Source organism: Natrix helvetica (assembly GCF_964273705.1).
Source record: "Natrix helvetica genome assembly, chromosome: 15".
Classification (NCBI taxonomy): domain Eukaryota; kingdom Metazoa; phylum Chordata; class Lepidosauria; order Squamata; family Natricidae; genus Natrix; species Natrix helvetica.
Window position 1 is genome coordinate 613,380 of NC_138565.1, and position 27,827 is coordinate 641,206.

Consider the following 27,827-nt stretch of genomic DNA (forward strand, 5'->3'; position numbering starts at 1 on the left):
TCCTGGCCCTGAGCAGTGAGTTAGCCTGCCATGCTGCATCCTAACCTGATGTTACCTAGCTGAACGTCTGCAAGAAAACAACCAAGCTAGGAGCTACTGTATATAACCAGGGAGCAAGCCACACTCACTAGCACTGATGGTGTTACCTCGTTGGGTCAAGAAACGCCTGCAAGCAAGCAACGAAGCTCAAAGCTTCTGTATGCAAAGAAGCGAACAAGCGACCCTCCCTTCTAGCACTGATGACGTTACCTAGTTGGGTAATAAAACGCCAAGCTCAGAGAGTACCAAGGACGTCACAATTCAATCCTGACCTAGAAATGTTATGTAACACCCTTCCTGGGAGTGGGGGCTGGGAAACACCCTAGTAGCTTCCCCCTTTGCTTCCCTCCTCCTGCATGCAGCATGGCCAGCCACCCCCCAGCATCCTAACCACCTGCTACGAAACTGCTTTTGGATCATGGCTTTTTTGGGGAAAACCTTTCTTTTGGATTCAAGGGGCCGAACTTTCCCCCTCCTCTCGTTTTCTTTCTCTCTTCTCCCCCCCCCCCCAGCCCACCTTCTGCTTTGCTTTCCTGATTTTTTTTTTTTTTTGAAAAACCCCATGACGTCAGCAATTTTTTCCCCTTTCTTTTGCCTACGTCCGTGGCTTTTCTTGGGAGGAATTCTTCCGAAATTTGATTTTCAGCAGGTTTTGGGTCCCCCCCCCCTTATCTGTTTTGGTTTTAGTTTCCCTTTTTTGGTGCTTGTAAATTTGTTTGGCCTTTTGTTTTGTTTTTGTATGTGTGTGTATGCTCTGTGCTTTATTTATTATTTGATTTGGTTCCAGGTTTGGTTTCTTAACCTTTTTGATTTCATTGTGTTGTTGTTTTGTTTTCTTTTTTAATTCTATCACTTCTCCATCTCTTATACGTAGCTTATGTCCCTTTTAACACCCCCCTATCAGCCTCCTCCTCTGCCCCCTTCCTCTGCCTCGCCTTCTACTCTGCCAAATGGCCCTCAGTCCCCTAAGCAGCAAAAGGAACCCCTGTCCCATCGCTTCAACGAATTCATGACCTCCAAACCCAAAATCCACTGCTTCAGGAGCCTAAAGCGCGGGGTAAGTTCTCTGGGTGTGTCTGTCGGCTTTCCTCTCCTCTTCCATTGCACGTTCTGTTGTGACGTTTGGGGAAACTGAGGGTTACGTCCACTTCCTTCCTTCCTTGTAGAGGGCCATAGTGTGTGTGTGTGTGTGTGTGTGTAGCTCGGCGGCGAGATGCCGAGAATTAGAATTCAACATGGAGTCAAAAACCCCCACGGTGAAACCACCCCCAAAAAGTCACAGGGACCTTTGTATGCGGGAAACGATTAGGACCGCTTTATACTGCACTGGTGAAGTCCCAGCTGTGTCCAGTTGTGGTCACCGCGATAGAAAAGAGACGATGAGACTCTGGAAAGAGTGCAGAGAAGAGCAACCGAGGGGATTAGGAGGCTAAAACTTATGAATAATGGTTGCTGGAATTGGGCATGTCTAGTCTAGATAACGCGGTGGCTCAGTGGCTAAGATGCTGAGCTTGTCGATCAGAAAGGGTCGGCTGTTTGGCGGTTCGAATCCTTAGTGCCATGTACCGGAGTGAGCTCCCGTGACTTCTCCTGCCAACCTAGCAGTTCGAAAGCACGCTAAAAAATGCAGGTAGAAAAATAGAGACCACTATTTTTGGTGGGAAGGGAACAGCGTTCCGTGTGCCTTCAGCATTGAGTCATGCCGGCCACGTGACCACAGAGACGTCTTTGGACAGCGCTGGCTCTTCGGCCTTTGAAACGGAGATGAGCAGCACCGCCCCCTAGAGTCAGGAATGACTGGCACATATGCGCGAGTAGAACGTTTACCTTTTAGTCTAGAGAAAAGAAGAACTAGGGGTGAAGTGATAGCAGTATTCTAATATTTGAGGGGCTGCCACAAAGAAGTGGGAGTCAAAGCACCTGAAAGCAGGACAAGAAGCAATGGGTGGAAACTAATCAAGGAGAGAAGCAAATGAGAACTAAGGAGAAATTCCCTGACAGTTAGAACAATTAACCAGTGGAACAACTTGCCTCCAGAAGTTGTGAATGCTCCAACACTGAAAGTTTTTAAGAAGAGCTTGGATATCCATTTGTCTGAAGTGATGTAGGGCTTCCTGCCTAAGCAGGGGGTTGACTAGAAGACCTCCAAGGTCCCTTCCAACTCTGTTACTCAGTTTGGCCATCGAAACAGTCAAACCTGATCAGTGTCTCTAGAGTCAGGGTAGTCCTGGACTTATGACCATTCATTTAGTGACCACTCAAAGTTGCGCTGGCACTGAAAATGCGGCCCTTTCCTTGCAATTTGTCGCAAACTGTTGTTTGGCGACATTTGACTCTTTGTGGTTTCCATCCCAATGGATGTTATTGGCTCCTTCCTTTCCCATACGATTATCTTTCCTGTTTTGCATCCAGAAATGTATTTTTAATCATTTGCCATGTTTTGCTTTTGATTCTTTCTCGATGTTGTGCGTTGTGGGTGCACAATCACACTGAGATTGTCCGAATTAATACTTTTTCCAATCTGCCTGCCGCAAATGCCTAAAAAATAAATAAATTAATTTATTCCTTTTTTCAGCTTTTGGGGATGTTGATCTTATTTTAGTATTATTTCAGCCCTGGTTTGCTTGCAGATTAATGATTGTTTTTCCCTGCGGAAGAAATCCGGTAGGTGTTTGGCATATTTAGGAAAAAAACTGAAATAAACTGTGGAGCATGGGCTTTTTTTTTCATTTTAGGATCTTCACTCTGAAACTCTACCCAAGCTGGGAAATTTATTGTGGGTTTCATTTCATTTGGGATTAAACAACCAGCTAGTGTTTCGTAGGACGGGATATAGAAAACTGCTACTTTTAAATTAAATGGATTATAATTCAGTGTAAAATAGTATATCCCAAACTCCAAGAAACTCCCCGCCTCTAAAAGGTTAGCCTGTCAGGGAACAAACTGATAAGCTAGTTTTCTTAATGTGAAGGGTTTTAAATTATTATTATTATTAATTGGGGGAGGGACCCTTGGGATTTTCCGGTGACCGGATAAATTATTCAGTTTTCTGGCTCGGCCCTAATAAGAGAGAACCCAAGCCATGGAAGCAATCGTGAAAATTCATTAAATTGAGCATTTCGGTCCTTTGTGTTTTCTAAAGTCATGTAAGCCAATGTGGAGAAGTTTACAAAAGGCAGTTTTATGCAATGCCGTCCTTCAATTATAGTTTATTGATCAAACCTATGATTACCTTTGTCCTTGCTGTGTTTAAACATTTGGTATAGCAGGTTAGAAGCATTGCATGGAATCGGGGTTAGTGACTGTTTAGTAATTAGTTAATTTTTTAGCTAGGTATTTTTTTCCTTTTTCCTGCCATTCATCTTCCACCTGTGGCCTTACTCCCAAGTCGACCCCTGTTCTTTAGCTCTTCCCTTTGTCTGGCCACTCTGCGCATGGGCACACTGGGAACAGGCTCCAGCTGTTCCTCTGCCTCACAGATGTCTGACTCCGAAGGCAGCTGATAACTGGCATACGGCCCTGGCACCCTCTCTGCCTCCGACACAGAGCCCTTATCAGAGCCTTCCCCAGACTCCAGGACTGGCCCAGGTTCCTCCCCAACCTCCTCACTGTCCGAATCTGCTGCCAGCTGGTGGGCCACAACAGTGTCCTGATTCCTGGTCACAAGCCTGTGTCAGTTCGTAACCTGGCCACCCTCTTACAGTGGTTGATTCCTGGTTAACCATCTCGCAGTTCAAATTATCTTTGTTTGCGTTGTTTTCCTCATGCTCCAGCCAGAGGTAACCTTTATTGCTGTAGGAGGAATAAATGTAGCTCTCTTTATTATTATTTTTCGTTCTTCCTTCTGCTCCTCCTCTTCCTCCTCCTTTCTTTTTAACACCTGCATTTTCTTTTGCTAACTCAGCAACAATCTCAGTCTTTGTACTTTGACAAAGAACACATGAAGAGGCGATTAGGCAGACCCACCTATGCCGTGGAGGCTAGGGAGTATATTGTAAGTCCCGTGGATGGTGTAGATGGCCCACGCAACCACTGACATGTTTGCAACGTTTGCAAGGAGGAGGACGTCCAAGTTCCAATTCGGCCCTCAGCAAACCCCCGGGAGGTTGCAAACAAACAAAACAAAATCCCGAGTCTTGAAGGGAGGGGGTGCTTCCTTCACATCGCAGGGTGTGTGCTGGGTTGGCTTGCGATTTCAAAAACCGTAAACATTGGAAAATCCAAAGCAACTTTGGCGAATGGGGAATAAAAAAGTGAATGTACCATGAAAGGGGCAGAATGACTGCTGCAGTGAAACTCTCTTTGCTGATGTCCAGAAGATGGGAGAAGCAAAAACTGGCTATTTGGCAGAGTGATAGGCTGGGGTGGGTAATAATGATGATGATGATGATGATGATGATGATGATGATGATGATGATGATGAACACAACATGCCAGATATCACGGCCGAAGTGTACAGTTTATTGATATTGCACTACCAGGAGATGCCAGAGTCAAAGAAAAAGAATTGGAAAAAAATCAAGGAATATCGCGACCTGGCCATCGAAACTACACAGCCATAGATGAAGCATGTAACAGTGATACCCAATGTCATCGGGCACTTGGTACCCTGTCCAAGAATTTTACAAAACACATCAATAAATTGCAGCTTCCTGCATAACACCAGCGGAACTGCAAAAAATTGTGTTACTCGGAGCATCATACATCTTAAGAAGATACTTGGTTGATACTTAGGACGCTGGCAGCACCTGTATCAACCATTAGCACCAGTCAATGGTATTTGTGGCAAATCTTTAAATGTTCAGTTGACAGCAACCTGTATCAACTATTGACCGCTGAGGTCCCTTCCAGCTCTATTCTGATTGCTGAATTATGAGAACAATTAGCCAGTGGAACGACTTGCCTCCAGAAATGGTGGGTGTTCCATCCCTGAATGGCCACAACTGAGCCCAAAATTTATGTTGCTAACTGCAAACGTGTGTGTTTTGTATCTGTCTTGCCACAGTGATTAAGTGACTCACTGCAGTTGTTAAGTTAGTCACAGGGTTGTTAAGTGAATCTGGCTTTCTCGGGCTAGAGGTCACAAAAGGGGAACACGTGACACACACACACACACACACACACACACACACACACACACGGGACATAAATAGGGGTCAGTTGCTGAGCGTCAGAATTTTGATTGGGTAACCACAGGGAATGCTGCCATGGTCGTAAGCGTGAGAAACGTTCCTAAGTCTCTTTTTTTCAGTGCCGTTGAACGGTCACTAAGCCAGCGGTCCTGAGTCGGGGACTACCTGTAATTAAATCGTGTCCTCGATAGGCTTGTTCTCACCCAGTGAGCTGGAGAAGAAGGGAGTTACACTGCAGTGGGCAGCAACCTCTGGCTCCTTAGCCCCGTGCCAAGTTTGGCAAAATTGCCTCACCCCAAAAATCACCTTGGAAGAAAGGAGATGGTGGGTTTTTCCAAGGCCAAGCCTCTCCATTCCAATGCAGAAAAACACACAATACACCTTTGTGCCTTACCTGGCTCTTCAGTCTTGGTCTAAGCACTCGGAATCCGCCCTCTTGCCCGCTGTAAACGAGAGTCATGGTTTGCCACGTGCCAGGAACGCCGAGATCCACCGGCTTCTCCATGCACTGCCGCGTGTCCGTCGTTTTGCTTGCGGCTTCCCCTCCATCGGCTCCCTCTGCTGCATCCTGACAACATGAGCCCCAGAGGGTTATTGCCCTGTTTTCGGGTATAAGAAAGGGGGATTGTGAGAAATCAGAGACTGGCCCACCTCCCCGTCTTCTCCGGAGCCCTCAGTTGGCGGTGGGGGAACCCGAATAAAGTAGGGGATCTGGTTGGGAAGGATGCAAAGGAATTTTATTCTTGAATTTATCGCTTGCGGTTCTGCAGACTTTCAACCTTGGCCACTCGAAGAGGTGTGGACTTCAACTCCCAGAATTCCCCGGTTAGGCAATACCTTCTGTTCTCATTTCCCCCCTTCCTCCTCTGTCTCTCGCCCCCCCCCTCCCCGCCTCATTTTGTAAGCTGTAGATACGCTGTATATATATATATATATATAAATGTGTGGTCCGACCCGTAGCATCTATGGAGTCACCGTTAAAATAGTGGCCTTGTTGGATGGCAAATCCGTAGCTTTTGGCGTTGTTACTTCCCCCTGTCTAGAGAGTGACCAGCTTTGACTCATAGCGCATGCTTTTAGGAGGGAGGCGGTTTTCCTTTGACAACCGTCCCTCCTCATAGTTCTTATAGCCTGCATGTAGCCGTTGGAGATCTGTGTAGTAGCCTTGTGTCTTTGTAGACGTTCACAGCCATGGGGGGGGCGGGGGGGGACGGGGGGGAAACGACAGCAAAGGAGATGCCCAGATTCTGTGGGCCTGGGTTGAGGCTAGCCCTTCGGTCTTTTGTAAGATGTTGGTTGCATTTATTCACATTTTATTTTGGGGGGGAAATGCAAAACGCCAGGATAAAACAGTGTTTTGCACAGGGGTTCAACCCTCAGGGGGTGTTCAGGTAAGTGCGGGGGGGGGGGCATGATAAGCCTATGCTGCAGCTTGCCAGGAGAATGGATACATGCCCTAGGTGGTTTATTTTATTATTTATGCCCCACCTTTATTATTATTTTTTAAATAAACAGCTCAAGATAGCAAATTTACCACCTCCTGGTGATTGGTCCACGTGCACCCAGTCAGCTTTCATGCCTAAGGCAGGACTAGAACTCACGGTCACCTGGCTGACTTATGTTATCTAGATTTATGTGGCCCCTTACATTGGCACAATTCAATCCAGCAAACATAATGCACCCTCCTGTTTTTTTCTCACGCCAACAACCCTAAGAGGTAGGCCTCCTTCCAGATCTAAGAGGCGACTACAATTCCCAGTTCCCAGTCCCTGTACTTCACCCTTAACAAAACCAGTTCTCAATGCTTTTTACCTTCGTGACCAGTTCACGGGAAGTGAGAAAATTTGAGAAAAAGCTGTGTATAAAACTGGAATTCTACCTCTAAATTCTGGTGGATTATAGAGAGATAGAGAAATTACCCAGGTGAAAATATATAAAAATTGTTCACTAAATACAATTGTTCACTTTTTAAAAAAAAGTCCAGAGCAACAAGATAACATTCAAAAGAAACTCGGTTAGATTTACAGGTTTCTAGCTTGGTCTCTGTTTTTTCTTTTTATTTATTTTTTAACCATTCTGATACAACTTGGATAAATTGAAAATATGCGGATGTGCTAGCCCATTACAGACAGAGAAAAGGTTTGTTTATTTTTAGAGTTTAGGTTACTCCCGGCATTTATTTTTAGACATTTCAGCAGGATATATTATCTGACCTATTTTTAAAATCCAGGAAGCCATATTTCTCAGTCTGTTAAAAAGGTTTTACTGGCAAATAAAATCCCTAACATGGCACTGTTTTGAACAATGAATGTAAAAACAAAGTCTTTAGTAACACATCAGTAAGATGGACTTTTCCTTGTTTTATGTAATAATGATCCTTTTTGTTTTGTTTCATCTAAGGCTAAACTATTAGTTTATATCTGTGCATTCTAGTGAGGGGGCTATGAATTAATACAAAATCTTATTCCCATCCTTTGGAGAATAGTTTTTTTTTTTTTAATGACAGCTCTGTTGCAGTTTGAGGTGGCTTAGATTCTGGCCCTCAAATTGTCTTTTTTCCTCTATTGTGCACCAAACTCCAGTTTTGAACGCCCCGATGCTCAAACTGGAAATGTGCACAATAGCATCATAAAGGAAGGAATAAGAGATATTGAGATGTTTAATTTCCTCCCTGCCTGCCTGGAAGCTAAACACTTTTTTTCCCCAAGCTTCCGGACAGAAAGTGAATTAAACAGTTCTCATGGCCACTTAATAATTTTTATCCATCCATCCATCCATCCATCCATCCATCCATTTTTCCTTCCTTCCTTCCCTCCTTCCTTCTGTCATCCCCTTTTTCCTCTCCTTCCTTCCTTCTTTCCCTCCATCCCTTTTTCCTTCCTTTTTTTCCTTCTCTCTACCCCCTCTCTCCCTCCTCCCTCCCTCCTCTTTCTTATTTTATTTATTCAATTTCTATAGCCGCCCATCTCAATCCGTGCCACTCTGGCCAGCAAACCAGCCCCCAATAATTAAAGCCATAAAAACACCATAAACGGTTTACGAATCATACTTGGAAGCAACCAACACAATACTAATAACTACATGTAAAAAGTTGGCAAGCCTTATTTAAAAAGTTAAGAGGTCTAAAGCATAAGGAGTTATTTTGCATTATTCAGCGGCTCTTAAGTCACCTTTGTTGTTTTGTTTTTGCAGAGGCCGATTAGCATGGAAGAGGCAGGATAAAAAAAAAAAAACAACAACCCCTGAATTTGTATTTGTAGGCAGCGGGGAGACCAAAGCAGTATTATTATTTTTTTGCCCCATTACAATCTTGTGAACCTTTGCAAAGTTCTGTGAAAACCAGTGTCCATTTGCACAAGCTGAGCTGACCTCTGTCCGTGTGTCCAGTTCATTCGCATCGTTTTATTAAACGCAGTTTTGAGCTTTGTCTCCTTTTTCTGATACGTTATTTTCTTTCTCTCTCTCTCTTTTCTTCCCCCCCTTCTCCGTCCTTCTCCGCTTTAAACGCGAAGCTTTCCCTGAAGCTGGTAAGCACCATCCCAGCATGTATATGTATATATTTATATATATATATATTTATATATATTTTAAAAATATCACCATTTTATATCTGTGTGACTTGTGTAGCTTGTAAAATGACTATTTTTTCCCTGTTGTCTTTTAAGTGTGTTGGTGTGTTTTGCGTGTGTTTATTTGTTTTCTTTTCTTTTGGCCTTTATCAGATAACTTTGAATATGCAAGTCTGGAATTTAATGGAGGTGATCCAATTTTGATGTTGCTAATGAACTACTAAGAATTAACTTGTCTCAATCTAAGTAGAAGGCTTTAGAAAGCCTCGCGCGATGCAGGCTGCAAAAAAAACGTAGATAATAGGCTTGTCATTCTGAACTGACAGACGGCCTTGAAACAGATTTAAAATTATTTAGTTTGGGTTAAAAAGAGGCTTTTCTCCATCCACAAGTGGGAAGAACAAAGAAAACAAAATGTTGAACTCAATAAACAACAGAGAAGATCCTGGCCAATTCAGATCATAGATGTCTTGTTAAAAAAAACAATGCTCCCCAATTAAAAGAAAAATTTAGGATAGTTAAGTTTTTGGAGTTCTTTCCCAATTGCAAGAATGTTGTGTTGGTTAAAGGTTTGCTTATCCTCGTTACAAATGACAAAGAAATTGGTCATTATTCCAAATTTAGCAGGGTAGTGAAAATCACTGCAGGATGGAAAGTCTTGGTTAGGGAACTTAAACTCTTCTCTGAACAATATCATTTTGGACTCTACCCAATGGAGAACGAAAAGATCCTCAGGAATATATGCATTGATCATCATTGATAAAAAAAAAATCTTTGCATCTCCTCCTGTCCTTCATTGAGTTCAACATTAATCACAATAACTGGACTGTACAGAATGCGATCGCCATCTTGGTTATCCATTTCTCTTGGTTTGTTAGCCAGCTACGTTTTTCAGCCTCTCACGCAAGAGTTCCTCAAACTAACGCTTTTTAATCCCTTCCCAGCAAATTTCAACCAAACCGTTTAAAAAGAATAACTCCACTTAATTCCCAAAAAACTGGGGCTGGTGACAAGGGAGTTCACTGGAGGCCCATCGTAGTTTCTAGCTCAAATAGGTTCATGGTGAATAAGATGGCGTGTTAGGTTTGGCGCCACAGGAAGTCCTCAATTTATGACCACAATTTCCCATCGTGAAAGGCCGTTTTACGACCTTTCTTGCAGCAGTTGTTAAGTGAATCGCTGCTGTTGTTAAGTTAGGAACATGGGAAGGGTTTTTTTTGGGGGGGTGAATCTGACTTCCCCATTGACTCTGCCAGTCAGAAGGTCGCAAAAGGGGATCGTGTGACCCCCACCCCCAAGGCACTGCGACTGTCATAAGTATGAGCCAAGCGTTCTCAATTTTGATGACATGGTTATGAGGAGCTTGTTTGGATCGCAAGTGTAAAAATACAATCATAGGTCACTTTTTTTTTCCAGTGCTGTTGTAACTTTGGACGGTCACTAAACGAACGGTTGCACGTCAAGGACTCGCTGTAATTTACTAGCTAGGTATTTAAATAGGGGGATTTCTTCTGAAATTCCACCAGGGTTGCAGGTGGTTGGATCAAGAGACCTGAATGGAACCATCGGAGCCAGTTCAGGAGGTGGAGAGATCAATCAACTTCAAACTCAGACAGTTCTTGGGGTCCGAGTGGACAACCATTTCAATGTGAGCCAGCCGTGGGCAGCAGCTGCCCCAAAAGCCAACACAGTTCTAGGCTGCATCAGCAGAGGGAGAGAATCAAGATCACGTGAAGGGTTGATACCCCTTTATAAGGCCTTGGGAAGGCCACACTTGGAATAATTGCATTCAGCTTTGGTGGCTACGATGTAAAAATAGATGCGGAGACTATGGAAAGAGTGCAGAGAAGAGCAACTGGAGGCTAAAACATATGAAGAACGGTTGCAGGAACTACTTTAATAGAAAAGAAGGACCAAGGGAGACATGATAGCAGTCTTCCAATATCTCAGAGGCTGCCACAAAGAAGAGGGAGTCAAACTATTCTCCAAGGCACCCGAGGGTAGAACAAGAAGCAATGGGTGGAAACTAATCAACCTAGAACTAAGGAGAAAATTCATGATAGTTGGAAAAATTAATCAGTGGAACAACTTGCCTCCAGAGGTTGTGAATGCTCCAACACTGGAAGGTTGTAAGACGATGTTGGATGACCATTTTTCTGAGGTGTTGTAGGGTTTCCTGCCTAAGCAGGGGGTTGGATTAGAAGACCTCCAAGGTCCCTTCCAACTCTTGTTATTCTGAATTCTGAGCTGATGAACTGGCTTATCAACTGATAAGCATCTGCAGATGAGTTGGGACCAAACAGCTCAAATTCTGCTTCCCTTGCATTTCGTTAGCTGGATTTAACAACCACAGCAGTCCTCCAAAGCCCCTTGCTTATTTCCTAGCCAAAAGGGCTTCAGTGCCGCGTGAGTAAATTCAAAGCAATGCAGCAGGGCAGCCCGAGGGGGGAAACAACAGACGGATGATAAAAAGAAATATTAAAACGACAGGCTGGTTCCTTTTCAGGGTAGAATGAAACAGGGGAAAGGGAAAGTAGGTGAAAAGCAAAAATGAACCAGATCTACCTGGAAATCCAAAACCTACTGAGCTTTATAAAAGTCCGGTCTTATCCACAGGCCATGTTTTAATCAACGTCCTGCCGAATTTTCCCTTCCATTAAATTACCGTGTTTTTCGGAGTATAAAACGTACTCTCCACGCCACCCCACCCGCCTAAAAGTGTGTGAAAATTTGGGTGCGTCTTATACATCGAATGTAGCCAAAAACGAATGCGAGGGACGGAGGAGGCGATGGTCTGTGGCAATCCGACCAGGCTATTTGCTGCAAGGAGGTGTCAAGAGTTTGCAGCAGCAATCACAATCAGAAATCACACACAAGTAACTGATTCAGCAGGAAAAGTACGGGAGTTCATTTCCTGCTTAAACTGACCCCGATTGGCTTGCAAAGTTGATGGTGATTCCACCTCTGCCTCTTTTTCAACTGATGCAGCCATAAAAGGTTGTGTCTTCGCTACAGTTTGCATACCGTAGAGGGAGTCCTCGAATTAACGACCGTTCGTTTAGTGACCATTGGAAGCCATCATTCATAGATTTTCCCAAAGCCGAGGGCCACATTAGTTCATGTTCGGAAGGGAGGGGGGAGGAAATCAGAAGTTGGATAGTGCTTTGTCCGACAAATGGGATGAAGTTGGTTGCACAAATCTAAGAAGCTTTTGTCAGATGCAGCTCCCTTCATCAATAACCAACCTATTTTCCCTTCCCCTTTCTCTCCCAGCCGCCTCCTAAATTAAACCTTAGATTAATCCAGCCATCCTGCGTATCTGATGAAGGGAGCTGTGGTTTTACAAGAGCTTTGAGCCTTTTAATATAATTAGCTATTCACGAAGGCACGTGGTGGCTCAGTGGCTAAGATGCTGAACTTGTCGATCAGAAGGTCGGCAGTTCGGCGGTTCGAATCCCTAGCGCCATGTAACGGAGTGAGCTCCCATGACTTGTCCCAGCTTCTGCCAACCTAGCAGTTCAAAATCATGTAACAAATGCAAGTAGACAAATAGGAACCACCTTTGGTGGGAAGGGAACAGCGTTCTGTGAGCCTTCGGCATTGAGTCATGCTGACCCCATGACCACTGAGACGTATTTGGACAACGCTGGCTCTTCGGCTTTGAAACGGAGATGAGCACCACCCCCTAGAGTCGGGAACGACTAGCACATATGTGCGACGGGAACCTTTACCTTTACTATTCACTAAAGATGCTTCCAGGTTTTTTTCTTGTTTATTTTTATTTTTTGGGGAGATGCTTGTATCTTAGAGAAGAGTGTGGGAACTCCCTGCGATTGGCTGTTCAACAGCCAATCCACCGCCTTAAAAGAAATGCCTTTAAGTCAGGCAAGACAACATCTTTTGATAACTAATTGGGTCAGAATATTGCTGTACAGGCAGATAAAATTCTCACGTGCAATGGGATCGAGAGATTTCACTTTTCATCTTTTTTTCTCCTTTTTCGCCTTCCTGAAAACCTCAGGGAGGAGGACCAGAAGATTATAGCAACCTTCCCCCGGAGCAACGGAGAAAGAAACTCCAGCAAAAAGTGGATGAAATCAACAAGGATATTCAGAAAGAGCTGGATCAAAGGTAGATCAAACGACAGGGAAAAAAATGTGGGGACTATTCTAGAAAGAGTGCGGAGAAGAGCCGCAAAGGTGATTAGGGGGCTGGAGGCTAAAACCTACGAAAAAACGGTTGCAGGGACTGTGGGTCTCTCTAGTCTAATGAAAAGAAGGACGTAACAGCGTCTTCCAATATTTGAGGGACTGCCACGAAGATGAGGGGTCAATCTATTCCCCAACGCACCGGAAGGCAGGAGAAGAAGCAACCTAGGAATGAGGAGAAAGTTTTTGGTTGCGAAAACAATTAATCAGTGGAACTCCAGAAGTTGTGACTGCTCCATTACTGGAGGCTTTTAAGATGAGCTTGGGCAGCCCTTTATTTGGAATGGAACAGGGTCTCCTGCCTGAGGAAGGGGTGGGACTAGAAGACCTCCAAAGTCCCTTCCGACTCTATGATCTGAGCAGTGTTTCTCCACTCGTGGCTATTCCATCACCGGAGGTTCTGTAGCCAAAGTAAAGAATGCAGAACCAGCTTTTCCTGGTTTGGTGTTTGAAGAACAAAATTTTATCTTCCAGCTCCGCCTTATTGGCGAAGGAACCTTTCTGTGGTTCATAAGATAATTATTGTAAGAAATAAAATAACTGTCTTTGGCCATGGGGATGGACAGGCTGTAGAGGGGTGAGGACAGCTGCTGCTCGCACGCTCCAGCTCCTGAAAAGAGGTTGAGAGTGGTTTTAATTCCTGGTTCCTGGATGGTGGTTCTTCCCTCTTCCTTCTCAGAGAGGCCTTAACGAAAATGAAAGACGTCTACATCAAGAACCCCCAAATGGGGGACGCAGCTAGCGTGGACATCAAGTTAGCTGAACTCGGACAAAACCTGGAGAAGCTGAGGCTGGAAGTACAAAAGTTTGAGGTAGGTGTTCTGACGGAGGCTTCCTGAGAGCATGAAACCAACTCCTTGTCCCTACAAAAAAACCCTTTTTACTAATTTCCTGTGAATTCTGCTCATTCACATCCAGCAAAGTCTTTTGAGGGAGGATTTACGGTCACAGACCTTCTCTGGCTGGGAGAGCTGCCAAGTTGATATCTGCAAAACTTGGCAAGGAGCCTCAGAGAGTCAGGGACCAATTAAGCAAACTAATTGTCTCCTGCAAACCCCACTCCCTTTTCGCTCTTCTTTTATTCCCTCTGGGAGGGGCCATTCACTGTCCACCTGTGGCCTTCCTCCCAAGTCGACCCCTGTTCTTTAGCTCTTCCCTTCGTCTGGCCACTCTGCGCATGCGCACACTGGGAACAGGCTCCAGCTGTTCCTCTGCCTCACTGATGTCTGACCAGAGTCAGATGTCAGATAACTGGCATACGGCTGTGGCTCCCTCTCTGCCTCCGACACAGAGCCTTCATCAGAGCCTTTCCCAGACTCCAGGACTGGCCCAGGTTCCTCCCAAACCTCCTCACTGTCCGAATCTGCTCCAAGCTCCACTGGATGCTGGTGGGGTGCAAAAATAAGGAATTAACTAAACACCAGTTTCTGCTGTGTTTCTCAACTTTAAGATGGGGAGACATGGATTCCCAGAATCCCCCAGGCAGCCTGCTTTAAAATGGGTATAGTTCAGCTCCCAGAATTCCCCAGGTGGAAAGCTTTAAGATGTATGGATTTCAATTCCCAGAGTTGCCCAGCCAGCATGCTTGAAAATGTGTCACTGTAGAATAGTGGGAACAGAAGTCCTTGCATCTTAAAATGGCTAAAGTTTAGAAATCTTGAGTTTAGAGCAGGCTTTCCAAGCAGATGCCGCCCAGATGTGCTAGGGTGGCAAATTCCCTGGCCAGTACAGTGGAATTCTGGGAACTGTAGTAGTCTCTCAGCCCACTGAGTTGAGGAGCATCATATCGAGGCCCCGCTTGGTCAAATCCAGATGGTTTTTCAAAGATAATGAAGTCTCCTTTGTTAGGTTTGCAAGGTAGTCCAGAGAAGAAATCCAACTCTTATTGTCAGATCACATTCACAGAATCTTGCAAGACTGAAAACTGCTCTCCTTTCCTTTCCTGTTACTTCCGAGATGCTTCCGACGTCCCTTTTCCATCTCTGGGCTGAGATATTTTTATCCAGTCCGCAGTTCTTCCTCCAGTCTCCCAAGGCCATTCCCACAGACCATTAAAAGTCCCTCATTTTCCCTCCTTCTCTGCTTTAGGGCTGGTTAGCGGAGGTGGAAGGTCGGTTACCTGTCCGGACAGAGGTAATGCGCCGCCAGAGTGGAGTCTACGAACCCCAGAGTAACACCTTGACCGTCACAAACTGCGTCCAGGATAGAGAGAGGTACAGTACCTGTACTGTGCTGGAGGACCCATGAAGGGCAAAGGTCTGGCGCGAGGCCCTCTCAGATGCCAACCTTGCAACCTCAAAACCCGCACAGCCCTCACCTCGCTTTGATACATGATTTCCGAAGCACCTTCCTCTCCTCCAGTTCTACCCCTACAGGAACAACAGCCCTGAGAGGTAGGCTGAGCAGAGAGTGACTGGCCCAGAGTGCCCATGTCTGAGAGCCGATGTGAATCTGGCTCCCATCACCGGTTTAATCTCCAGTAATGGAGTGAGTTCCCATTCCTTGTCCCAGCTTCTGCCAACTTAACAGTTCGAAAGCAGATGAAAAATGCAGCCACATGGCCATAGAGACGCCTTCGGACAGCGCCGGCTCTTCGGCTTTGAAACAGAGATAAGCACCGCCCCCTAGAGTCGGGAACAACTAGCACATAAGAGCAAGGGGAACCTTTAGCTTAGTTTAAGGGGTGACACAATAGCAATTTTCTAATATTTGGGGGGCTGTCACAGAGAAAAGGGGGTTGACGTATTCTCCCAAGCCCCTGAGGGCAGAATTTCACGGCAGAGACCCAGGTGGGGAGGCAGGGCGAAGGGCCAGCCTCTCGTCCCTCCTTCTCTCCAGCCAACCCGAAAGATTGCTATAGGGTTAGGGTTCCTTTTTCCTTTTCCTGTCTTGAGCAGTCCCGATGGCGGTTACACAGAGGAACCCAGCCAGGAGAGTGAGATGAAAACGCCGACGACCGAATTTGACGATGAATTTGACGATGAGGAACCTCTGCCCACCATTGGCACCTGCAAGGCTCTCTACACCTTTGATGGTAAGGGAGAAATTCTCCAAACAGGAGCCAGAAGCTTCTGGTGAAAGATTCTTGCACGCCCTGGACTCACTTTAGAAAAACATAGTTAAATGGAGTTAAATGGGCCAGTCCTGGAGTCTGGGGAAGGCTCTGGTGAGGGCTCTGTGTCGGAGGCAGAGAGGGGGCCAGGGCCGTATGCCAGTTATCAGCTGCCTTCAGAGTCAGACATCACTCAGGCAGAGGAACAGCTGGAGCCTGTTCCCAGTGTGCACATGCACAGAGTGGCCAGACAAAGGGGAGAGCTAAAGAACATGGGTCAACTTGGGAGTAAGACCACAGGTGGAGGATGAATGGCCCCTCCCAGAGGAAACAAAAGAGGAGCGAAAGGGGAGTGGAGTTTGCAGTAGACAATTAGTTCATTTAATTGGTTTGTGACTCTCCGAGGCTCCTTGCCAAGTTCTGCAGATATGGGCCTGGCAGCTCTCCAAGCCAGAGAAGGTCTGTGACCGTAAATCCTCCCTTGAAAGACTTTGTTGGATGTGAATGAGCAGAATTCACAGTCAATTAATAAAAGGGGTTTTTGTCGGGACCAGGAATTTGCTTCAGGCTCTTGGGAGGCCTCGATCAGAACAATAAGTGTTATTGCTATTGCCTGTAATTTTCTGCCCTCTTTTGAGCAGGACTAGCCTTGATGCAGAAGATGTGACTGAACTTAGAGTTTGTTTTTTTTCTAATTTCCTATTCTAATCCACTTCACCTTCTCACTTGCAGGACAGAACGAAGGAACCATTTCTGTAACAGAAGGAGAAACGCTGTATGTCATAGAGGAAGACAAAGGAGATGGGTGGACTCGCATCCGGAGAAACGAGGATGAGGAAGGCTACGTCCCCACTTCTTACGTCGAGGTCTTTTTGGAGAAGAATGCCAAAGGTAACATGGCTTATACCGGCAATCCTCAACTTACGACCACAGTTAAGTCCAAAACTTCTATTGCTGAGAGACAGTTGTTGAGTTTTGCCCCATTTTAAGACCTTCCTTCTCACTGTTGTTAAATGAATCACTGCACTGGTTAAGTTAGTCACACGGTTGTTAAGTGAATCTGAGTTCCCCATTGACTTGGCTTGCCAGACGGTCGCAAAGGGGATCACGCAACCCCAGGACACAGCAAGAGTCGTAAGTACATGCCAGTTGCCAAGCCTCTGAATTTTGATCACGTGACTGTGGGGAAGCTGCCACAGTCGTAAGTGTGAAAAATGGTCATAAATCCCCTTTTTCCAGCGCTGCTGTAACTTTGAATGGACACTAAATGAAGTGCTGCATGTCAAGGGCTGTCTGTACATTTCTTTCTCTCCCACTGCTGTTATTGTTTGCATTTTATTTCATTTTGTTTTTGTTCTTTCAGATTCCTAAAGTGAAAAAGAAAAAAAAAAAGTCAGTTGCTGTCACAGGAGCCTCGGGACGAGCTGAGCCCACCGGAGAAAGAAACGGCCGATTGGATTTTATGATTATTTTGAAATGTGTCCCGTTGTTTGAAAACCACTTCTGGCGTTTGGCGAGCTTGGGACGAAAGGGAGGGAGAGTCAAGGCATTTTAAGTCCTCGTGGGGAGGAGAATTAAAGTGCCGGTCTGAAACTTCCTTCAAGCTCATCCTTCATTGCTTCTTACGTTCTCCTGCCTCTGAGCTTCTGGCACCAACGGATCCCTCTTGGCTGGGCTCAAGCGATTTCCACCACCGCTTACCAGGTCCAAACTGTGGGGTCCCCTCTCTTCTTCCACCAGGGAAGGGAAGGGACGGAATCAGCGGATCAACGTTTTCCCCTTCCTCTCCCCCTCCTTTCTCCTGGCCACTCAAAGGGTTTGCAAACAGGTCTCCTGCACAGAAACCTTTCGAAAACCAAGCTATTAAACGGAGGGTCCTCGCCACGAGATAGAATTTACGATTTGTCACCCAGTCTGACATCGTCAGTTCGGTCCACAGCTAATTCGCAGGCCTAAGACCCAAATAATTTTTGGTTTAACCTAGCAGATCTAACCATTGGCCTTTGGCTAGGAGGGCCGGGTGGGCTTTGCCCCATTTTATCGCTTGAGGAGAAAATGGAGGGGACAATATGATTTCCCATGGGTCTTAGAGCAGGAGATGGAAGTGTTGCCTGTTGGGAGCCCTTAGGAGGTCTTAGCCACGTTGAGAAGATCCCCGTTGCTTAGGCTGGCCAACCTTTCTTGAAGGACCTAGGTTGCAGAAGACTTTCCTTGGAAGTTGATCGAGGAGCTTCTGGTGCTGCTTTCTCCAGAAGGGAGAAGGCAAAAGACGTTCCCTCCCAGCTTGTTTGGTGTGACTCACGCCATGGTATGGTGGAGGGAGGACCTCCGTTTCTCCTTTCACTCACTCCATCTGTCCATCACACCCAGATCCAGAGGAGGTTCATTGGAAGGAGAAGGGGTTTCTATGGCAGAGCCTCAGGTAGAGTCCTAGAAGACACCTCTTGTAGCCATGGGTTGCTCCTTGGTGGCCTCGAGATCACCCCCAAATTAGCCTGGCTAATTTGACGGGCGTTACGTCCAGGAGAACGCTTGGCTATTCAAGCTGGGATTTGCCTCAGGCTAAGAACTGATGGTCTGCTTTGGTCCAGGGTTAGTGGAGAACTAACCCAGCCATGGTTTGGTTGGCAACTTTAAGCACTCAAAGAGCCATTTGGACCCGTTACCCACAGAAAAGACCCCGGGAGCCACAAAACCTACCAGGGATCGAAAAGCTCAGTAAATCCTGTGCTGGCGGGTGTCGCACATCGATGGTTGTGACACCTATTTTGAGCCGCACCAGAGGGATGAAACGGCCACATGCAGCTCCGGAGCCGCAGGTTGCTGACCCCTGGTTTAGTGCCAGGTATCTCCCGTGCCAAAGCATGCTGAAGTACAGTCTTAGCGTGATGCATAAAGGAAGCTGTTAGACTTTGGCAATCGACGGTGAGCCCAAGGTGTGCCTTGCCCCCAGGCCAAGCTGCCCATGTTCAGAAACGCCCCGTTTTGGTCCTGGGTTCGAGCCGTTTCACAGCACCTGAAAACTTTGCAGGAAGCAGTTCAGAGGTCCTGGTTTGGGGCTGCTGTGGTGGCCAAACCAGAGAGGCCTATGGACACCCGTGGTGTTCACCAGCACTTCAGTTCCACGCCTCACCTCTGCTAAAAAAAACCTGACTTGCAGGAAGGAATTCAGATTTCTCCTTCTGGGAAGGGCCTATGGGCCACAGGTCCCATTCATCCGACAGCCCTCTTATTAAGAATTAAGGAGATCTTTTCTTTCCAGGGTCACCAAAGGAAGGGTCTGATCTGATGCAGAGTTTCTCCACCTCGGTGGCTTTAAAAGCAGGTAGACTTCAACTCCCAGAATTCTCAAGCCAGCTCCAAATGTTGACTGATGACTTTTGGGAGGCAAGGACAAGAAGACCAGGCTGCTTCCAAGACCTTGAGCCTTTCTGCCAACTGGGAAGGTCTGCTTTGGCCTTGCTGGGCTTCCCAGGGATCCGTTTCCCCATCTGCACGCCTTTTATTTCGCTAATATTCTTTTAGCTGCCCAACATCTTTCATGCAAATCTTGATTTCTTTCTCCTTTTAGCCGTTCACTGCTCTGCCCTCTACGCACCTTCCAGGCCACTTCAATCTCCAGCCCGTTTAATCTCTCTCCTTGCCCTTTTAATTTATTAAATTGTTTTGCATGCCGCCTTCTCAAAATCCACCCCTCCCCCTTCTCTCGCACGTCCCTCCCCACATTTATTTCAGCTTTTTCCAACCCCATCCTGCTTGTGGGTTCCTGCGTTGGGCAAGGGGTTGGACTAGAAGACCTCCAAGGTCCCTTCTCCAGCCCTTTGGTTCTACGATCCATCCCGGGCAAATTTTGCTGCGATTCCTGCCCTTCTCGGCTCTCGTCTGGCCTCAAGTTCCAGCCCAGTTTTTAATTCCGTTTTGTGAGCCATGCCATCAAATCAAAGTTGCGGCTTTGGTCAGTGTCCCAAAAGACCGAAGGTCCTACTCGAAAACTGGAGCCTTGATTGCCCAAGAAGGTTATTGCTGTGTTGAGTTCAAGAGACGGCCGGTTTTGAACTGGCCTCTTCTCGGGAGTCAGAAGGGAGCTGCGGTAGCCCCAGATTGCAGCTTCAACTACCTGTGGCTGCAACCCAGGTGGAAATACAGGGGCCAAGAACAGGGACGGTGACATCCCATTTCTCCGAAGTCCAAAGAGGTGGAAAGCGACAGGCTAGAATGGATTTTTCAAGGAATTTTGCGGGATTCCCTGCCTACGTTGAGGCCTTGCCAAGAAAACCTGAACGTTCCTGATGAGAAAGTTGCGAGCAGGGAAGTGAAGCAGACACTGGAAACACCCTCCAGGTGGGAGGTTTAACAATGAGTGGACAATCCATGTCCACCTGTGGATGTAATTGCACCGTTGTAACTCTTCCTCGCACATCCTCACCATTAAAAATATCCTGGTGGAAGAAAAGGTTGACCGCTACGAACATCACCGAGATGGGAACAAATCCAGGAATGGGCAGATTGGATTTGCTGAGGATGGGGCGACGACAAGCCCAGGAATCTAAACTGAGCCTCCACTCTTGGGAACAGTTTACCTGTGGGGATGAGAAGTTGGTGGGGGGAGGGAGGGAGGGAGGGAGGGGGAAGGCAGAGCCTTATCTGGACTTTGGTCTACAGCAGCCCTCAACGTATTTAGGGTGGACATGGAAATTCAGGGAGGGAGGCATCCCCCCCCCCAATTGTTACCCTGGTGGGCCAGACAACCCCCCCCTCCAACTGCCCCAACCTCCCTGGAGCAGAAGGCAGATTAGCCTTTCAGGTTTTCCACCTTGCAGGGAGAGTTTGAGGAAGCCCAAATCAAAATAAAATAAAGTTAAAGCAGGATTTGGCAAGAGAGCTTCCTTTTTGGCCTTCAATTAGGAAACTCCCGTTTGGGCCGAGTTCTTGGAAATAAAATGACCTGCAAATTCTTCTTCCCCTGCAGCCCAGGAAGGCAGGACACCTTTTGCACCTGGGGCTCTCCAAAATAAAGATCCCACTTTAGTTTTTAAAATTCCCAATTTTTTTTCCCTTCTCCTTTCCCAAATCCGGCATCCTTAGAAAAGGGCCTCTCCCTGCTTTCTCTTTTGCCTTTTGAACAGTTTGGGGAGCAAGTTCCCCTTTTTTCCTACCAAAAGTAATTTTTTTAAAAAAAATGCTTCTTGTAAAGCTTCACGTTTGGTGCATCACCGGATCAGATCTCGCTAGACCAATTCCTGATCAGGAACGTCCACATGGACAGATAAGATAAACCCAACTTTTTTTCCCCACAAACCAAGGTTGCAATTGAGCCGTGGTTTCAATCTCCCCCCTTTTTTTTAATCCGGGTGCAAAGGCGCCAACAGTATTGACTGCCCAGCTTAACCTTTCTGCAAAGGTTGACAGGACATGGGTTTAATTTGGAAACAAAGAAAGAAGTGGATTCGTTGAAGACAAAAGAGGAAGGGAAAGTTCAACCCTGGATTAGGAGCAAATGCCCCAAGAGATGTTTTGTTTGAAATGCTTATTTTTCATGCAACGGAAAAGGGAAAAATTTTTTAAGGACGAGAATTGTTATCTTAATTAATTTTGCCCTTGAGCCCTGGTGGCGCAGTTGCCAAGAGTGCAGTACTACGGGCGATTTCTGCTGCCTGCCGGTTGCCTGCAATTTGGTAGATTGAATTTTACCAGGTTCCAGGTTGACTCAGCACCCCCCCCCCCGTCCTTCTGAGCGGTATATAAGTCTAAGTGCTATTGCTATTTTAATTCAGTAATATTTTTTTTTTGGGGGGGGGGCGTGCCTGTTTTACAGGGGATTTTGCTTCCCAAGGCTTAGCCACCTTCCCCCTCCCCCAGGATGGCTGGGAGGAAAAATACTTAGGAAATCACAGTGCCAAAAAAGCTGCAGTTTTGAATCCCAACATGTGTTTTGACTTGGAAGGCTTGTTTTGAGATTTTTTTTTTTTTTAATTTCACCCTGGAAACTCATACATATCAGGTAATAAATTTAAGAGAAATGTTTTTTTAAAAAAAATTCCAGATTCAGAATATTGTCCCTCGTCCCCGGGGGAGCAGAGACCCTATGTTAGAATATATTTGAAAAGTTTCATCTACGCTTAAAAAGCATGCATGAAATTTTAACGTAGGGCCTTAGAGATGTGAATTTGAAGTAGGTAAGTAACACAACCAGTTTCTAAAAAGTTTTTTCCTCCTTGGTTAGGATCAGACTAAAAGGACGAGATTATCCCGGCCTCTCCACTCATCCGCTAACGCCCTTTCTTATCATCTGTAAATAAACGAGAGGGGGGGAAAAATATTTACTGAAAAACTGTGTTTTAATGCTGAGTATTTTTCAAAGGTTCTGCGTACTTCGCATTTCTCCTTCTCATGCTTGAAGTGTCAAAAAAATGTAAAGAAGAAAAAACCCGCCAAATTATATTTTAACATAAAACATTAAGCACTTTTTTTTTTGGTTTTTCCATTTTTTAAATGGTTTACTTCTGTGTGTTTAGGCACTGGATTCTTTTAATGTAGGTTTTTTGGTGGCGACTTAAATGTCTGTGTGTATGTATGATTTTCCTAGCTGAAAAAAACAAGGTGTAAAGAAAATCTAGTGTTTCATTTTATTTCTGGCAACAGAATTCAATCAAATAAAGTGCTTCCATTTGAAAGCGAGTGAAGGCTTGGACTGTGATTGGTGTGGGTTTATTTAGAAAAGAAATGTGGAAAACTAAAGCTTGCACCTATATACAGTCCTTGCAAGAGGATATAGGTGGCCCAGACTGGAGGAGGAGGGACAGAAAGGGAATCTGTTGTTAATCCATCAACGCCAACAGAGAGGATCCTCTGCTAGTTCTCCCAGCCTATCCAGGACCCACTTGATCCTCTAGCTGAAGCAAAAAGATCCTGAAGCAGATCACTTTTCATCTCTCTCTTGTTGCAGGTGGATGGGCTTTCCACCAAAAATAGCAGGGGTGGGCTAATTTTGCAGGGAAGGATTGGTGTTAAAAAATCACCCCAGCCAGATATGAATTATTATCCCCAGAAGGAAAACTCTTGTGGCCGTCAACCAAGCAGAGCTCAGAACAGCTGCTTTGGGAATGTTTTTCCTTTTTTCTTTTTTTTAAGAGAGAGGTGAAAGACAATTGAAAGAAGAGGAGCATCATTTTTTGGACAATTTGGCGAAAGAGACAATTCCCCCCCCCCCCCAAAAAAAAATATTAGGGACCAGGGTTTTAGAGAGTTCTCAAATTTCAAATTTGAATCCAAGTTTAAAAGCATTGAAAGGCCAATTACAAAGCAAATATCTTAATGGTCAAGGATAGGCTGTCCCCTAACTACGACCACAATTGAGCCCCTGATTTGTGTTGCTAAGTGAGAAAGGGGTTGTCAGTTTTGCCTAATTTATGACTTTTTCCGGCTGCCGTTGTTAAATGAATCCCTGCAGCTGTTAAAATCGGTAACACGGTCGTTAAGTGAATTTGGCTTCCGGCATTGAGTTTGCTTGTCGTAAGATCCCAAAAGAGGTATCACGTGACACCCCCCCTCCCCCCCCCGGGACGCTGCAACCCTCATAAATATGAAAAACAGTCTCCTTTTTTCAGTGCATTTGTAACTTTGAACGGTCACTAAATGAACTGTTGTAAGTTGAGGACTACCTATATGATGATGATGATGATGATGATGTGGTTAATCTTTGGTGAGATTCAAAGCCTTTGGGGTTGGTTGTCAGCTCAACAGCTGGAGTCCTAACCAAGGAGGACCTAGGACCTGTTAAGGCAACGTACGAGGGTATAAGATTATTATTATTATTATTATATGATTATTATGCACACACCTGCCCTAGGATTTTAAATATGCAATCCTTGATCAGATCCCATGCTCCCAGCCTTCCCAGCATAAGGAAATTCAGGCTGGGCCTAGGGAGTTAAAAATTACCGCCCTTCCCTTTCATTTTTTTCTATAGGGCTGACCCTTGGCTACAGCTCAGGGGATAAGAGTGTTCGGACGGAGGTTTCTTCCCAAGAGCCTGAAGCCAACTCCTGGTCCCTACAAAAAAAACAAACCCTTTTATTAATTGACTGTGAATTCTGCTCATTCACTTCCAGCAAAGTCTTTCTAGGGAGGATTTAGAGTCACAGACTTTTATCTGGCTTGGAGAGCTGCCAGGACAATATCTGCAGAACTGGGCAAGGAGCCTCAGGAGAATCACGAACCAGTTAAGTGAACTAATTGTCTCCTGCAAACTCCACTCCCCTTTCGCTCCTCTTTTATTTCCTCTGGGAGGGGCCATTCATCCTCCACCCGTGGCCTTACTCCCAAGTCAACCTCCGTTCTTTAGCTGTTCTCCTCATCTGGCAACTCTGCGCATGCGCACATTGGGAACAGGCTCCAGCTGTTCCTCTGCCTCACTTATGTCTGACTCTGAAGGCAGCTGATAACTGCCAGATAGCTCTGGCCTCCTCTCTGCCTCCGACACAGAGCCCTCACCAGAGCCAGACTCCAGGACTGTCCCAGGTTCCTCCCCAACCTCCTCACTTTCCGAATCTGCTGCCAGCTCCGCTGGCCACTGGCACGGGCCTCAACAAATAGCAGCACACCCAGCTCAGAGCACTTGCCGCACAAACGAAGCAAAGCAACATCAACGGACTTTTGAATGCGAGCGGGTTTTATTGGCTGATGTTCTCGGCAGGAAAAAAATAAAACAAAATCCATTTTGGGGCACCGGGATGAATCGTCCGAGTTCCCCAGTCTCTGCAAAATAGACCCAGGCAGAAGGACCGTGGGAGTGGGAGGAAATGGCAAAGACAGGTGGCATCCAGCAGATAAAGGTGAAGCCAAACCACTTGGCCAGTCCCCAACCCAGCCTTTGCCATTGGCGTCTCGTCTTCCAAGCAGCTTCTCCCAAGCCCACATTTCATTCTCTCCCTCCTCCTTTCTCCAGAAAAAATAATAATATGAACAATAATAAACAACTGGCTTGTTGAGGGCGACGCCATTCCAACCTGAAACGTGAGACTGTGGGCAGGTTTGGGGGAGAAAGGTGCCGAGGGATGAATTGCTAGGACAGTTAAGAATCTCTTGAGGATTAGGAACCGGGGCTCCGTCAGAAAAGCGAAAAGCGGAGACGTCCAAGAGGCCAGCTCTTAGTCCACGTCCACAGTGGGACTGCCGTTTGCCTGGGGGGGGGGGGGGGGGGGAACTATCCGAGCTCCAACTTTTGTTGTATGCATCACCCAGGTGGATGAGAAAGTCACGAATCCCCGAAAGGAAATTTTGCAGGAACATGGGGGTGAACGTCAGCATCGATTGACGGAGAATGGGGGTGTCCCAGTCCCCCGTTCCCTTGTCAGATCCTTCTAGGATATGCTCAACCCCTTTCAGCGCACGGATGTTAGAGGGTTCCCTCACTTCTTTGTAACATTTGACGGGGGTGTTCTTGGCTGTAGCCGTTTGGGGGGGGTGTGTGTAAGGAACTGCTGGATGAAAATTTCAAGCGTGTTTGTTGATCGGGCTTGAGGTCCGTGCTTGGTTTTAGGGGTTTGTGCTGGGCAATACTCGGGGCAGAGACGAGAAGAACCAAGGACAACCCATTCCTTGCAAATAAATAGATAAATAGAAGGGAATTGGGGGGGTTGCACCCAACCCGCTTGATCCGTCCGGGTGAAGGGAGGAAAAAAATATTTATTGTGTGCCACAAAAGGAAGAGAAAGAAAAAAAAAACACCTGTCACCCAGGTATTCCTTTCAAACGACCAGGTCCTTTCCAGGTGGCTTCAAAATCTTTCCTGCCTCCAGGTAATAATTCAGGAGGGGAACCAAAAGGAGAACAGAGACCATGGTGCACCGCTCCTTGGTACCTCAAGTCACAAAAGGCCAGCAAAGATGACGAAGGAGAACGGTGGTGACACCGGATCCTCCTTCCAAGGGCGGCCCAAAATTTCTCCCGGCGAATCCTGTCCCGGCTTCTGCAGGTGGATGGGATGAGAAAGCAGGAAACCAAACGGGACCAGGTGCTCGTCCTGGCCCGGAACCGGATGATTTGGGGACGAATGTGGGAAGGCGAGATGCGGTCAGCCTCCCTGCTCTCTGGCAAAGAGGGAGGGAGAAGCCACCAAGCCTCAAACTAAGACTGGTGGCCAAGGGGCTGGCTGGGTAGGGGGCGGTAGCGGTGAGAGCAGCTGATGGATGTGTGCCGACTTCCAAAACGCAGGAGTTTGAAGGGGGAGATGACCTACGGGAGGGAAGGAAGGAAGGAAGGAAGGAAGGAAGGAAGGAAGGAAGGAAGGAAGGAAGGAAGGAAGGAAGAAAGGAAGGAAGGAATCAAGAATAACAACACAATTAACCTTGGACTTACGAACACCACCGAGCCCAACATTTCTGTTGCTAAGGGACACATTCGTTAAGTGAGTTTTGCCCTGTTTTACGACCTTTCTCGCCACCACTGTTAAGTGAATCACGGCAACGGCTAATTTAGGAACATGGCTGAGATGGTCAGCCAGTTCCAGGCCATGATGTGGTCCCACTGGAACGAGGCCCTCCGGCTCTTTGCCACCAGCGGCTCTTCCCTCCAGCCTTCGCCCAAAGCCCCCCACCAGGAGACCGAAGCAGACCCCAAGTGGGAATTTTTGCCCCCCTCCGACCCCCACTAAAAGACCCCGAAGGGGGAGACTCTCTGCAGCCACACAAGCGTTCATTGCACGTATTCGTCCCAGGGGCCGTAGTTAGAGAGGACCCTTCATTTAGTGCAACGTAAAAAATGCAAATAATTTTTCTGCGGACCACCAACATTTTCTCGCGGACCCCCAGTTGGGGACCGCTGGTATAAATAATACAGGCAGGATGCAAATGTCAACCCTGTAACTTGACCAAACCACCAGATGGCTGAACGTACATCCACTTTGGGTTCTCCGGACCGCTCACCTGAATGTCTCCATCGTTTTAAACCGCTCTGGTCTCGGCTTCGATCTTCTGTTCCCCGTGGAGGCTTTCCACCTCCTGCACCTGGGCCACATTTTGCCGGATGGCGATCTCGGGGCCTCCGCCATAGAGTGTGCTCAAGTAGATCCAGGTCTCCTCTGAGATCTGCCCGTAATCGGCTCCTGGAAAAGAGGCCAGAGCTGATCAGGAGAGATTCTGGCAGCATTTGAACTCAGAGCCTCAAAAGACTTTTCGAGGCAGGTTGGGTTTCAGTCTTTGATTGTGTTTTGACCGAGGTTTCTTCCCAAGAGCCTGAAGCAAACTCCTGGTCCCAACAAAACCCTCTTTTTATTAATTGACTGTGAATTCTGCTCATTCACCTCCAGCAAACTCTTTCAAGGGAGGATTTACAGTCACAGACCTTATCTGGCTTGGAGAGCTGCCAGGCCCATATCTGCAAAACTTTGCAAGGAGCCTCAGGAGAATCACGAACCAATTAAGGGAACTAATTTTGTCTCCTGCAAACTCCACTCCCCTTTCGCTCCTCTTTTGTTTCCTCTGGGAGGGGCCGTTCATCATCCACCTGTGGCCTTACTCCCAAGTCGACCCCTGTTCTTTAGCTGTTCCCTTCTCCTGGCAGCTCTGTGCATGCGCACCCTGGGAACAGGCTCCAGCTGTTCCTCTGCCTCACTGATGTCTGACTCTGAAGGCAGCTGATAACTGTCGGACGGCCCTGGCCCTTTCTCTGCCTCCGACGCAGAGCCCTCCTGGTGGGACGGCCAAGCTGCTTTTCCCCTTCCTTACCCTGTTTGACTTGCATATGGCCGCTTCCTTTGGCTACGGCAATTTTGGTGTTGTCAATCGGACCTGGAGGCTCTGTGGGAAATAAAAAACATGGTTTGTGA

At 46.6% G+C, this 27,827-nt stretch overlaps 2 protein-coding genes across 15 annotated transcripts in view; one reads left to right on the forward strand and one right to left on the reverse strand.

The window, feature by feature from the left end:
- Window positions 1–22,678, forward strand: part of FNBP1 (formin binding protein 1) — a 61,580-nt gene extending 38,902 nt beyond the window's left edge. Inside the window, exons 10-17 of one of the 8 annotated variants that reach the window (XM_081967543.1) lie at window positions 914–1,096; window positions 8,684–8,698; window positions 12,762–12,871; window positions 13,628–13,760; window positions 15,037–15,161; window positions 15,843–15,982; window positions 16,733–16,891; window positions 17,364–22,678. In XM_081967543.1, coding sequence (XP_081823669.1) covers window positions 914–1,096; window positions 8,684–8,698; window positions 12,762–12,871; window positions 13,628–13,760; window positions 15,037–15,161; window positions 15,843–15,982; window positions 16,733–16,891; window positions 17,364–17,371 — 873 coding nt within the window. In that variant the 3' untranslated portion in view covers window positions 17,372–22,678. Of the gene's footprint in view, window positions 1–913; window positions 1,097–8,683; window positions 8,699–8,893; window positions 8,930–12,761; window positions 12,872–13,627; window positions 13,761–15,036; window positions 15,162–15,842; window positions 15,983–16,732; window positions 16,892–17,363 lie in introns of all 8 variants that reach the window. The other 7 variants (XM_081967541.1, XM_081967542.1, XM_081967544.1 and 4 more) reach the window with 7 other exon arrangements.
- The window catches only part of USP20 (ubiquitin specific peptidase 20), a 50,523-nt gene continuing 28,347 nt past the window's right edge, over window positions 5,652–27,827 (reverse strand). For 5 of the 7 annotated variants that reach the window (XM_081967533.1, XM_081967534.1, XM_081967535.1 and 2 more), the window contains 3 exons: window positions 27,727–27,798; window positions 26,926–27,104; window positions 24,651–26,236 (listed from right to left, as the gene is read on the reverse strand). In XM_081967533.1, the coding sequence (XP_081823659.1) occupies window positions 26,944–27,104; window positions 27,727–27,798 (233 nt within the window). In that variant the 3' untranslated portion in view covers window positions 24,651–26,236; window positions 26,926–26,943. Of the gene's footprint in view, window positions 5,771–21,475; window positions 23,774–24,650; window positions 26,237–26,925; window positions 27,105–27,726; window positions 27,799–27,827 lie in introns of those variants that run through there. The other 2 variants (XM_081967536.1, XM_081967538.1) reach the window with 2 other exon arrangements.